A 13727-nucleotide genomic window follows, 5' to 3' on the forward strand; every position below is an offset into this window, starting at 1 on the left:
CAAAACTGTGTCATGTCTGGATGAACAGAACGTACGTACGGGGGGCGTGTCAAATATGTTTTTACATTCAAAAACTTTTTTTCTATGATTGAAAAACTTTTTTTTTTTGATTGAAAATATTTTTTTTTGTTTGAAGCAACTTCTTTTCTGATTTAATTATAAAGACAAAATGTCCTACCCATAATATGTCCCAAACACAAAACATCATACTTCAATCAAAAAAGTTGCTTCAAACAAAAAAACCTTCACTTCCATCAAAGAAAATATTTTCAATCAAAGAAAAACAGTGTTCAAATGCATATGTTTTGAGTCTCAACTATATTTTTTGCATTCCAACACTTTTTTCTTTGATTGAAAAGGGTTTTTTTTTTTATTGAAGTGAAGGTTTTTTCTATTGAAAATATATTTTTTGATTGAAGCAACCTTTTTTTTGACTGAATAATAAAGACACAAATCTACCTTCATATATGTGTGGTGTCTGGGCTTTACTGTTTGATGATGTGATAAATGAGTCTGCTCCGCCCCCTGGTGGTCACTGCTGAGAGAATAAACCAAACCCGCCCCCCCTCACACCACACACACATCAATCACAGCACGACTATGTTTTCAATGAACTTTATTAAGTAAACTCTACACTTTTTAGTATTGCTTTTAATTTTTTTTTATTTATTCATTTCACTCTAAATTAGAACCCTTTGCAATCAGCACATATATAACTTTTCAATCAAGCTACACTTTTTTTTTCTTTCTTTTTTTTTTTTTTTTGAGAAATACAAAAATATCACAGTACATTTTCTACTAAGTCATCTTCACCTGTGAGGTCCAGAGCCAATCAGAGAGGCGGGTTCAGAACCACAGCAGCTGCCACGACAGAGATGGAACAACAACATGTCTTAAAGTAACAGCACCACGGTCTAGGAGCCAACCACAACTGCAGGAAGAGGGGGGGGGGAGGGGTGGATGGGGTTAGGGGTGTGGGTGTGGGGGGGGCGCTTACTGACAGAGGTCACGCAGCTCAGTGAAGCTGAGTGAAGCTGAGTGAAGCTGAGTGAAGCTGAGTGAAGCAGGGCTCTCCACAGACAAACCACCTGGCTCTCATTTCAACAGCCACACAAACATTCAGCCGAGTGTGAACTGAGAATGAGACGCAGTCAGTGTTTTACTAGAGTGTGTGTGAGTATGTGTGTGTGTGAGTGTGTGTGTGACAGCCCCACGTGAAAAAGAAACCAACAGCTTAGACCTGAGCCGTGTTGTTTTTCTCTTTGTGGTTTGAGGCCCCGGTGATAAACGGTGGAACCTGTTTTTTTTAATGTCTTTACAGGAAGATAAACATGGAAAAGACGATGACGAGGAACTGGCTGATGAGTTTGGCTAATGCAGGTCTGGTTAACGTCACCTAGAGAGACAGAGAGCAGACACACGGCTGCTTCCCTGCACTGCTGGAGGGGGAAAAACATGTGGGACTGTCAACCACACCACACACTGATGCTGAAAGCTTAAAAACTGATGTTCATCCAAATTTGTTGTTTTTTTTGTAGCTGAGATTGCATGGAGCTTGAGAGCATTTCAAATCCAATCTGATAAATTGGTAATTTGTCTAATGTTGAGACACATTTTGTGGTAAAATATAGTTAAAGGTATTGAAATATGAGATTGGAAAACAAGAAATGACTGATGTCATTTTGCCTTTTGGAAAAAAAAATAAAAATAAAAGAACAGATGATCAAAGATGTAAAATGATGCTCAAACAGAGATCCAGATGTTGTGACGCTGAGCGTGAGTGGACTGGAGAAGCCCTTAGCGACCCCGCTCGGCCCAGTAGTGGTTAGTCGGCCTCAGGATTTGGTCTGGAGCCGTTCACTGTTCACTCCTCAAGACAGGCCGAAATGTAAATATGGATCCCACACAACAACAGCACCTTAAACACTCTCGTTCTCTTCCCATTTCTATCTGTTTACATGTCATATTCTATACAAAGTATCAAAAAAGATTAAACAAAATACTGAAAAATCCTCACCCGTACTGACAATATAATTTCTCCTATTAAACCTTTTTTTTGTGTTTGTTTTAATTCCTTTGTAAATCTTTTCTTTTCTCCTGCAAAGATTCAGATCCACAGTGACAGCAGCGGCCGCTCTGGACAGGAATGTTGCAGCGTGAAAATGACTCGCAACACATTCATCCGAAACAAAAACTAAACAGAAAAACTACTAAACACTGGAAATGAAGTGAGGATGGAGGGCGAGAGATCCCCATCGATATCTTCAGTCTAGGGGGGAAATGGAAGAGACGAGTTAGATGCGAGAAACGAAGGAGTACACTTTAATTCCACAGTTACACAAACAGGAACCATGATAAAACGAGAGTGAGGAGTCAGTCGAGAACAGGGGGAGGGAGGGGGGGCGGGTGACCCGGCTCCTCCTCCTCTGAGCTCCGGGGGAGGGGGGGGGTTTAACAAACACCCATAAAAAAAGGAAGTCTCTGTGGGTGGGGGGTCGGGAGCTGATTGTACTGCCTGTGTGCTGTGTTTGCTGAGTCCACACATCACAGGAGCCAGACAGCGGAGACGAGGCCCGGCTCAGTGCAGTGGCAGTAGAGATGCTGGAGGCTGAGCAGGCGGCTGGGTGAAGGGGCTCCTCGGTGGCTCGGCCCCCCGGTGGAGAGAGGGAGGGGTGTGGGTGGGGGGCCGGGGGCCGGGGCCGCCGTCACTCAGTGTGCCCGCTCAGGGAGAGAAGGTGGCCATCTCCAGGGAAATGCGCTGCCACAGCTCCTTGGTCTGCTTGCCCCTCTTCAGGTTCTGCAGCACGTCGTTGAACTGCATCATGCCCACGGGCGTCAGGCAGAAGGCGCTCCGCGCGCTGCGGATGATGTTGACGAAGTCGTCGTAGTCGGCCGGCGTCAGGTGGATGAGCCGGTGGTGGATGTACTGCAGAGAGAGGGAGGACACAGCTCGTCATATGTAATTACATTGTTTAGAGTCGCACATAATTCTGTGGAAGAAATAAGAATTCATTCTTAGTAATGTTAAAGGGCTAGTTCAACATTTTGGCAAATTGGCCCATTGCCATAATCCAGTGTTTTTCAACCTTGGGGTTGGGACCCCATGTGGGGTCGCCTGGAATTCAAATGGGGTTGCCTGAAATGTCTAGTAGGCTTAGTTGCTTAAAAAAATCTCTGATAAAAATATTTTTTTAATTACTCTTTTCAAAATTATAATTAAAAACACCACGCACAATCTTAAACAACTATATTCGATACTTCCACTTTCTCGAATATGAATCGAGTTCAAATAAAATATAGCATGTAAAAATATCTGAGCTTGTGCATCTTGATTGAAGGCCGTGATCACGTGATTGCGGGGGTTGCCAGAAAATTGTGATGTCAAAATGGGGTCATGAGCAAAAAAAGGTCGGGAACCACTGCCAAAATCCCTATAGTTTTAGCAGTAGGTTTGTTACCTTTAATTGTCAGTGCAAGCTATTTTTAGAACAGCGGAGCAGAGCCGTGAGCTGTTCAGAGCTACGCTACGGAGGCTAATGGGATTTCTTCGTTTCCCTCATCAAACTCATCAAATACACAATCCAACAACTCCAAAACGCTCTGGTGGACAAGTTGTGAGCTGCACATTCACCACGCTATGAGATAATAACACAACGTTACCAGACAGAGTTGTTTTAGAGGGAAATGCAGAGACTGCTTGCTGAAAACCCGACGGGAACACGCATCAGCGGTTTTGCATGAATTTACCTCGAAAACAACTCTGTCTTGTAACGTTCCGTGATTATTTCATAGTGTGGTGAATGTGCTGTCTTCATTTTTAACCGGCTTGTTTCAGTTTTTGCCAGTTCATGAAATCTGGTGCACGTCCAGTGTCCTTTCTCTCTCTTTCACTCGCTCACTCCCGATCCACATATAAAAATAAATAAAGACTATGTGAAAACAATAGGAAGTGAGGAAAAAAATAGACGCACGAAAAAAAGGGACACAGTTGTCTATAACTGTTGTTTATATATTATATAGTTTTAAAGTAAAAACCGTCTGTCAGACCGTCTTGGTGGTTCAAGTCTCTGTTGAGTCTATTACTATTGTAACTAGGGCTGTTTTCGACTAAGGATTTTCATAGTCGAATCTGATTCGTCAGATTTTGCCATAGTCGACTGATCGTCAAACCTTTTTTTTATCATTATTATTTTTTTAAGATGGCAGCAAATTTGCGACTTTTTCCCGTTTCAAACAAAAGAGCTAAACCACCCAAAAAATAGGGTAGGTGTAAAACAAATACCTTTATTTATTTCCCACACTTTGGATGATTTTTAGTAGCCATTGTGAGCCAGGGTATGCGTTTATGTCACGTTGCCCTGGACAACGCTCCTGCTCGGACTGCGAGTGGCAAATCAAACATCCCTCAACGTGATGAAGGATAGCGGTGGTCGTGGACACAGAGAAACCGGGTAAAACATGTAGTATCAAAACAAACTGAGGTCAGAAGGACTCGACAATCCGTACATTACGTTAATCAATCCTGTAACACACACAGTGTGACCGCGGCACCGGCAGAGAGACAGACAGGCTGCAGAGGGACGAGATCACAGCTGTGACTCCCGACACTTATGGTGCGTTCATTACAACTCGGAAGTCGGAAAAAAAACAAGTTCCTCTTCTGAAAAACTCTGACATGTCAAACTTTAGGATGTGTTAGGGACTAATTCATCTGTCTAACCATCAGAACTATTGACACTTGAAACGGTAAACACAGCTGATCCATCGAAAAAAAAATCACAGCTGGAGTTAATTTATTTTCCGTGATTGAAAGCAGGTTCTTGAATGTAACTCGGTCAAAGTCAGATGCTCACAATGTTTTGCTGTTCTGTCAGGTCATGCATGATAAATGTTGACAAAGTTAGACTGTCAGACTTCCTTGATTTTAAACTTTGGCGGCTCTGCCCCTCGTCTTTTTGCCACTCAGTGAGTGTTCTGCAGTGACTTCTGAGTACCGTGACTTTGACGGTCCTACTGCTCACCTCCGCTCATTTGAAAGAAAAAAAAAAAAACTCCGCTCATTTGATTGTGCAACTGCAGTGGGTGATTTATTAATACGTAGTAAGAAGCTAAGACTACCGTTTAAACGCACACATAATTTTGAACTCTTTATTAACAGAAAGTAGGCAGATTTTGTATCAAAATAGGCTTTTTATAACGAAAAAAGACATTCTATGTAAAAATTTATGCTCAGCAGCCGTGGGCACCCCCATATAGTCAGAATGGTACGGTCTTGGTTAGATTCGACTAGAGGTTCATAGTCGAATCAGACCCCTCCGAATCGAATCGTCGAATAGTTGACTTTTGGAGGTCAGCCCTAATTGTAACCATCCAGATCTGTGTCAAATAGTAGAAGCTTCTGGACTGAATCTCTGCTCATCTTCCTGATTGTTTTGTGGATTGTGGATTCTGATTGGTCGGTTGTGCTCGGTGACAGCAGGTTTTGAGAGCTCGGAGCTCTGTGCACCTGCTCCACTGTGGCTGAAGATGTGTGGTACCTGCAGGTAGGCCTGTTGGCAGCGCTGGACCAGCTGGTGGAAAGCGGGCGTCCGCAGGTGAGCGTGGATGTGGGCGGGGTTGAGCCTCTGCAGAGCCTCCATGATGATCTCCTGCAGGACGAACGGACTGAGCACACCTTTAGCTGCTCCCACGCAGAACTGGTACACGTAGTTGACTCCTGACAGGACCGACACAGAGAAGAGGAGGTGTCAGTGCAGATGTAAAGTGTGAAACACAGTCACACACACAGCTCAGCACTGACCCAGGATGATCTGACAGACACACACTGTGGATGTGACACATGTACATGATGATATGTACACATCTGACAACATTATGGAGACAATCCACCTTCTTGTTTTGTAGAAACATCAATTTCATCAGTGTTGTCCTCCATCAGACAAAACAATGTGCCTGTGATCTGAGCCTCTGTCTGCCTTTTGTTCAGTGTCTTCTTGTCATAATGACACTTATTAACTTTCCTCTCACATCAAAGCAAACTCACCTTCTTAGTATCTCCATCGTGTCTTTCTTTTGATTCATATATTGTAAGCAATTTACTGCTCTCTCCTTTTATTCTGCTATTACTTTTTTCCCCTTCTTTCTTTCCAATAGCCTGATTTATTTCTGGTAATTCATTTTACCTCTACTTTTATTTCTGATCTCACTCACTTTCTACTTTTTTTCCCGATACAGCCTTTTGTGTTTCATAGTGCTACACAAATCAAATCTGATTGATTGATCAGGGTTTTGCTAACCCTCCTCCTGGCCATGTGCATTTGTTTACAACAAAGCAGGCGGGAAATCAATCAATAGAGCGGTAGAAACGTTATATATCATAGATGATGTTACGACGTGTATATATATTTGTGTAGATTAATCTGTCATAAACAAAAGAGATCATGGTTTACGGGGCACGTCTGTGGTGCCGTGCCGCAGAGACGAGAGCTGGGACAAAGGGGGCAGCGGTGCTGATCTTGCAAGGTTGGTTTTTAGCCAAGAGACTCAATAAGTGAAACGCCATTGGAGGCAGAGAGTCTCCATTCTCCCTCGTAACAAGTTAAGTCATTTATTAGACCATCACAATTACTCCAGAGCTGTTTAATTAAGGTAAAAATGTAGCAGAGTGAAGATACAAATCCTGCATAGTTCCTCTTTAAGAGTGAGCCAGATACCTCAACAACTGATCAATCGCTTTCCCAATCAACAACTTCCTGTATCAGCTCCTACTGTGCACTCGTGCGTGTGTGTGTGTGTGTGTGAGCTCACCCAGCCTGGCAGCCAGTCCCAGCAGCCATTTGACGTCCTCGGTGTAGGGGGGGCTCCTGGAGAAGTTGTTGGGGTGGTCGTTGTGAGCTCTCCTGCCCAGCATCTCTAACGCCAGCATGCCTTCACACAGAGATCACATGTCTGTTAACCCTCAGAACTACACTGTACATGCACATGTAGAACCTGTATTTCCTCAAATAGTGACCAGGGCCTTTATTAGTGACAGCAGCCTTTAAGCAGGCTTTTATTAGGGAGAGGCCTTTATTTCTAATTCCCTTTTCATATTTGCTTATATTTTAATATGAAACCTCCTTATTTTTTGTTTTCCTTTTATTTGTTCTGTCCAAGGCAGCGGATTTTTTGTTTGCCCGGCCTGTTTTTGCGGCCTACCTTTATTTGCTTGTGTAAACAACACCCTCTGTCGTTATAAGAGACTCAGTTCTTAATTGAATACTGACTTATAGTCAAAGTCAAAGTGTCTTTATTTGTCCCAACAGGAAAAATTGGTTTGCAGCCGGGAAGATCCACACATTCAAACACATACACAAATAAACAACACCAAATAACATGTAACATATAACGTATCATCATGGGCAGATTAAAAGGACCTACTGCAAGATAAAATATGATTCAAAGTGCCAATAATGTACACTGTACAAACAAATAAATAATAAATAAACAGCAGGGGCCTAAAGTGCAAATGCACTTTAGGCCCCTGCTATAGGGATAGGCCTGGGACGATAATACATTTTGCTGGACGATATATTGTCCCACAAATTATTGACGATAAACGATATTATTGACACATTTTTTGAGAACAAATTAACCACTAATATAATAATATTTCATAATAATCAAGTAGACCCTTTTAAATGCGATCAACTTTTATTTCTCATGAGCATTTTTTTTAACCATTGTAATTGGAATGACAAGAACTTATAGCTACTATCCTAAATAAATAAAATAAACAAAAAATAATAAACAGTGCAGCTCTTCTGTCCAATAACGTTATACACTTGAAGCTCCACTTTTCATTCAAACAAACTAATATGACTTCCACAGATGTAAGATTTCATCAATGAGACTAGCATTTATCTCCTATATAGTATTAAACCAGCCGGCGGTAAACCTCTAAAAACCTGCTGATAAGTTTTCTTAGTCGTTTTCTCCCCCAACGACGGAGGTTGACCGGCCCGTGAGCTGCTGCAGACCATAATACATCCACGCTGCAGACTGTGGGAAGCCCCGCTCCTCCTGCTCGCTGCTACCACATTAGCTCCACAAACGTCGGCGGAAATCTCCTAACAGGCGATATGTGGATAAACTGACCACAGACTGGGGATCTGAACTGTGACTTTCTGGCATGAAAAAGTGACGTGTTAACAGCGCTGCAGCAAGAATTACGGTAAAATAGCTTTTAGCTGCTTAGCTTTACAGCTAGCGCTGCCAGTTGCTGCCAAATGCATTCTGGGAAACAAAGATCCTGGATGACTGAAAAGAGGGTTCACTCCTTTCATTCTGCAAAACAAACGGCCCAGGTGCTGAGACCGATGCACAGAGTGAAGCCTCTTGTCATCCAGCCTGGTTGGAGGGAGAGACCATAGACTGTAAAAAAAAAAGGGAGAGACCAGGAAAACAAATACGTGCGCATGCACATGGCGATTTATCGAGGCCGGAAAAATGACCGAGTTCATTAGTGTGACTGCTGAAGCAGTCACACTATTGTTCTTCTGTTTGGCCATTTTCTTCCGCCTTTTTACGGTCTTCTTCTAGTCCTTCATACTTTGTGCTATTTCAACAATTCATATATCAAAACGTGCAGCTTTTTTTGAACTTTATCGGCATTACTTTTCTCTTTTTAACTATTTATACTTTTTCAAATATTTAACTTTTTCACAAAAGATCTCACATTCATCAAAGTCTCAACCTCTCTTCTCCACAACTCCACTGTAGTGTAGGGGTTAGGGTGGATGCCTTCCAACCCTAAGGTCACTGGTTCGAATCCAAGGGAAGAACTCTTGTTATGTTATGTTGAATTCTGCTCTCCTCCCCCGCCTTCAATTGGTTACAGGTGTTTGTTATCTCCTTGATTACTCATACCAGTTTGCAGCACATCATCACATTACAATGAATGACAACAGTTTTGAAAGCAGTGTGCTCTCTGTAGCCGAGTGGCAGAGGAAAGGTTTAGTGATCATATGGTCATGGGTTCGATTCTTGCCTCAGTCTTTTCACTTCATTGCTTGACTTTTGATTCCAATTATTCAGCTGTCATTGGACAGTCTTTGATTCCTCATAGTATAAAGCTCATTGTAACTCAGGTTCTCTGTGGCCATATGGTTAGTGCTCAGCCTGAAATTCACAGACATTTTCATTCTAAGTCATTCAAGCTTGACTCTCAAGCTTTCTTGATGTTGACAGTGTGCAGATCATTAACAGACAACAGTCTCTTTAACTGTGTGTGCACTGTGGCCTAGAGGCAGAGTGGAAGTCTAATGACCATGAGGATGTGGGTTCGATTCTGACCTTGGTCTAACATTTGTATGGTGATCACAGCTTGCACTATTTGCTAATTCTGCAACAGCGTTCAGTTGCTATCAGCAGTCACACCATTTCCATTCTTGGAAATGCTTTTTCTAGTTTTCATTTATCGTGCGATTAATTGATTTATTGATTATCGTCCCAGGCCTATATAGGGATGTCACAATTACTTGTTTTCACAATTAATCGCGGTATTAAACTCCACAATCAATTGGTCGCAAAGATTCCTAAATACCATCACTTTCCAAAAAAAGTGTGAATGTATGAACCGTGTCGGTAGATGTGCGCCAAAGTAAAGGTAAATGCACAGATACTGGTCCATTTATCTAACGTAGCATTGAATTGGTAGGAATTTAAATGTTAGCGTGTCATTTGTAATAAATAAATAAAAAAGATTAAAATTAACATTTGGTATCGAAGACAAATAATGACACTTCTCCTGGCGGATTAATAATTATTATAGTCATATTTTAATAGATATTTAAAATATTTTATAATTAGTAATATATATTTTAACTATATTTGATTTTACACATTAATAGTGTTGTGAAATTAATTAATGCATAATAATCGTGATAATTGTAATACCGTGATTATATCTCTGACAATAATCGTACCAAGAAAATCTATTATCGTGACATCCCTCCTGACTTATAATTGAGGAAATACACGTCAATCACAAACTCCTCACCAACTCTGTAGGCAGAGTGCAGGTAGTGCAGGCCCTGCTGGCTGATTGGCTGGCTGTGCTGCTCGTCCTCGGCCGGGAAGGGCGTGCTGACCAGTGATCCGGGTTGGGAGGACAGTGAGGGTAGAGATGCTCCCTGGATGGCCTGGATGGTTGGACCTGCATGGACGCTGCCGACTGCCCATCGCAAACAAACGACATGAAGGTCAGCACCGACTAACAGTGTTGCTCTAATATTTACATTTAAACTGCACGTTGCGCGGTGCTGACCTGCTACAGTGGTGCTGAGGGGCAGGCCCGTCTCAGCGTGGTAGGGGTGGACGGCGATCTGAGTCATGGACGGTACGGGGACGCCAGGGAAGGTCACAGCTGTGGCTGCCATGGGGGGCTGGGGGCCGGCGGCCACTGAGAACGGGTACTGGGCCCCTATGAAGGCCGGATGCATTCCCTGAGGAGGAACACACACATGCGCACACACACACACACACAGGCATATTTATCAAATTCAATTACAAATGGAATCATATATAGCCAGAGATTAAAACCATTGAATCAGTGCGTTTCCATGGACTTGAGTATCCCGGTTATGATCGGGTTTTGAGTATCCTGTTTTTGTGTTTGTGCCTAAACATCATATCCTGATTTCAGAAACCCAGATCCACCAGTACCCCGGTTTTGAGAGACACGGTTTTGCTATCCGGAAAACTCTGAAAGGAAATGGAATACTATGGTATGTATACGCGTTATCCCGGTTTCTGATAGGTACAACTATCTTCAACAGACGTCATGTGTCACACACACAGTCGACTAAAGGTGCTCTTCATTCGGAATCCATAAACTCCACTGACGCGATCCTGTATCACCATCCGCGGCTGCAGATTTTCATCCACCTCTCCCTCGAACTACAAGTGAGGACGTGCTCTCTTGCTAAATATAAAATGAATGAACCGTACTTGCAACGCGATCGGTGCAGTTTGTGTTAAATAAACATCACAGGCGTACATACAGACTGCAGAACATTTGATAGTAAGCACTTAAAGCTATCAAGAGAAATAAGTTGATCAAGTTTCAGACAGTTTTGTAAGTTATTCCACTTTTGAGTGGCATAGAATTGAAAGGCAGTCATTTATTATTATCATTATTATTATTACTATACTACTACTATTTATTATTCTACCTTAGTCACATAGCATATATACTATTATATTATATTGTATTATATGTTTTCATTACTCTGTCTTCTGTTTCCATAACCACTGTTACTATTGCTAGCTAATTACTAAGAAGAAAGGAGGGTGAGGGTGAGTAGCCTATTAATGATTATTATTATTGATTATTATTGATATTACGAATGCCGTTATTGCTTCTACTAATATTAATACCACACACAGGCCCTGTCCCGGGTCCCAGCTATACTCTTTATAAGAAAGAGGAGGGAAAGGAAAAACACACAAAACAACCCCCGCCCCCCCAAAAAAAGAGAAAAGAAGTGAAAGGCAGTCTTCCCTAATTCTGTCCTGATACTAAGAGTGTGTAAAACCAAGGTATCCTGTGAACGAGTGTGCAAGTTACAAACTACAAAGATAAACAGATGAAATGTCAAGTAAGGCTTTGTAAATAAAAACCATAAGGACGGCCATCCAACCCTGTTATAAAGAACACAGTGATGGGTATGGAACACATCTCCTGTGATAAATTGAAGAGCAGAATGATAAAGTGCATCAAGGGGCTTCAATGTAGAGAGCAGCATTCATGTAAATGACATCACCGTAATCGAGTGCTGATAGAAAAAGTGGCCTGAACAAGCAGTGATCAGACAGCAGGATACTGGTGTTCATCATGTAAACAGGAATTAATAACCAGGTTTCTCTGTGTGCATGTAAACGCAGTATCCTGAAAATGATGAGATAATCAGGATATTGATCGTAACCAGGATACTCAAGTCCACGTAAACACACTCATTGTCTAATTTAACTAACTAATCCACAGAAAAGAGTTCATATTCTGCTAGTCAACTTATTGATGAATCAGAAATTGATCAAATAGCCCACTGACTGTGTAGTGAGCTCCGACCTGTGGGTATGCAGCCCCAGACACAGGGAAGACGGTGGGGCGGGGGACGTGCTGCAGAGGGTGTCCCAGGTACTGGGGGGTGCAGACGGTGGGGAGGTGGGCCTGGATGGTGGTGTAGGGGTGCAGGCCCTGGCTGTGGGGGTGGGCCATGGCCTGGCCCGGCATGGTGTGGGACTGGTAGATGGTGGAGCCCACCGAGATGACGGGCACCACGGCCGCCGCCGTCACCGAGGCCGTGACCGTGGCCACGCCCGTGGACTCCATCTGGGCCCCGCTGTCCAGGACACCGCAGCTGGAGTCCGGGGGCCTCCTGCCCGAGCCTCCGTTGGCCCCGCAGCGCCCGGACGTCTCCCTCTGCTGGCCGGAGCCCCCGCCCACCGACTGCTCGTACAGCCAGTACCACTGGTGGGCCACCTCGAACAGGACCTCGGGGTACACGCCTCCGCCCTTGGCCGCTTCCTCCACGGCCATGCAGGCCTTCTCCAGCATCACGTTGTCCTGGAGGGGGACGGGGACGGGGACAGATGAGGACAGACAGGAAGTGAGGAAGTAGCAGGTTGCTATGAACTGAAAAGAACTTTTTTTTAAGTTAGTTAGTTTCAGTTTATTTCAGACATGTTAAAAGAAATTAAGCATAATACAGTAATGGACAGACAAAACAAAACAAAAAACTTTGCAAAGACAACACATGAACAAAAAAATAAATAAATAATTGAAAATGAAGATAATTTGATTTTTTTGTTGTTTATTTTTTCATATCTGAAAAGGAGTGGGAAGAAGTAAAACTTATTTACTCCCACCCCTTATTCATAAATTATCTATCAAGCTTTCTTGTCATTATAATCTATACAATAAATTAATTCATGAGTATATCTAGCTGTATTTATTCTAATATATTATCACTAATCTGTATCTCTCTATATAAACATATACATATACAGATACAGAGACAAACATATATATAAAGACAAACTGAAGGTAACACCAACAGAGCAACAAATAAACTAAGTGGGTAAATACCCAAATAAATAACAATAAGCACCTTGTGGTTGTCAAACACCCTCATTCCTAACTAACTAACTAACTAACTAACTAAATAAATGTGAGCATAATGTGTTAATTCCTGACAGCAGATATGTGATGTTTTGGGGGAGAAAAACCCTGCATATCGGTATCGTTCTTGGAATTTAAGTGTTGGACAGCATCGGCATATCGGATATCGGCAAAGAATTTCAATATCAGACATCCCTAATAATGTCTGATGTGTTCAGCAACATGTGGATCAGTCCTTCTCCCCTCTCCCACGGTACCTGCTCTTTGCACTGCACCAGGGCTCTCTGGATCTCGTTAGGATTCAGGGCGTGAGCGTGAGGCAGGCAGCTCAGGGCCAGCTCCGCCGCCGCCCGGACCATGTTAGGGTCCCTGGCCCGTGATGCTCGGTCCGCTAGCGACGCCACCTCTGGAGGGGTGAGGTGGCCATCCCAGCACTCCACCAAAATGTTGAGGGCAGCGCTGCCGATCTCCATGGCCTGGCCTGAGAGGTGAAAACAAACCGGATTAGAAAAAACCTGAATCTGGACGTTTCAACTCTTTTTCTCTTCTCTCCCGCCGCCACTTG

At 42.9% G+C, this 13727-nt stretch overlaps 1 protein-coding gene across 1 annotated transcript in view; it reads right to left on the reverse strand.

Annotated features, from left to right (window-relative positions):
• Positions 1-1752: 1752 nt before the first annotated feature.
• Positions 1753-13727, reverse strand: part of zswim8 (zinc finger, SWIM-type containing 8) — a 61614-nt gene continuing 49639 nt past the window's right edge. Inside the window, exons 20-26 of the mRNA XM_085800937.1 lie at positions 13420-13643; positions 12110-12607; positions 10307-10484; positions 10040-10213; positions 6808-6927; positions 5538-5716; positions 1753-2926 (exon numbers count right to left, since the gene is read on the reverse strand). Coding sequence (XP_085657063.1) covers positions 2723-2926; positions 5538-5716; positions 6808-6927; positions 10040-10213; positions 10307-10484; positions 12110-12607; positions 13420-13643 — 1577 coding nt within the window. The 3' untranslated portion in view covers positions 1753-2722. The remainder of the gene's footprint in view (positions 2927-5537; positions 5717-6807; positions 6928-10039; positions 10214-10306; positions 10485-12109; positions 12608-13419; positions 13644-13727) is intronic.

Source organism: Trachurus japonicus, chromosome 15, assembly GCF_045865225.1.
Source record: "Trachurus japonicus isolate A0001 chromosome 15, Traja_1.0".
NCBI classification, from domain to species: domain Eukaryota; kingdom Metazoa; phylum Chordata; class Actinopteri; order Carangiformes; family Carangidae; genus Trachurus; species Trachurus japonicus.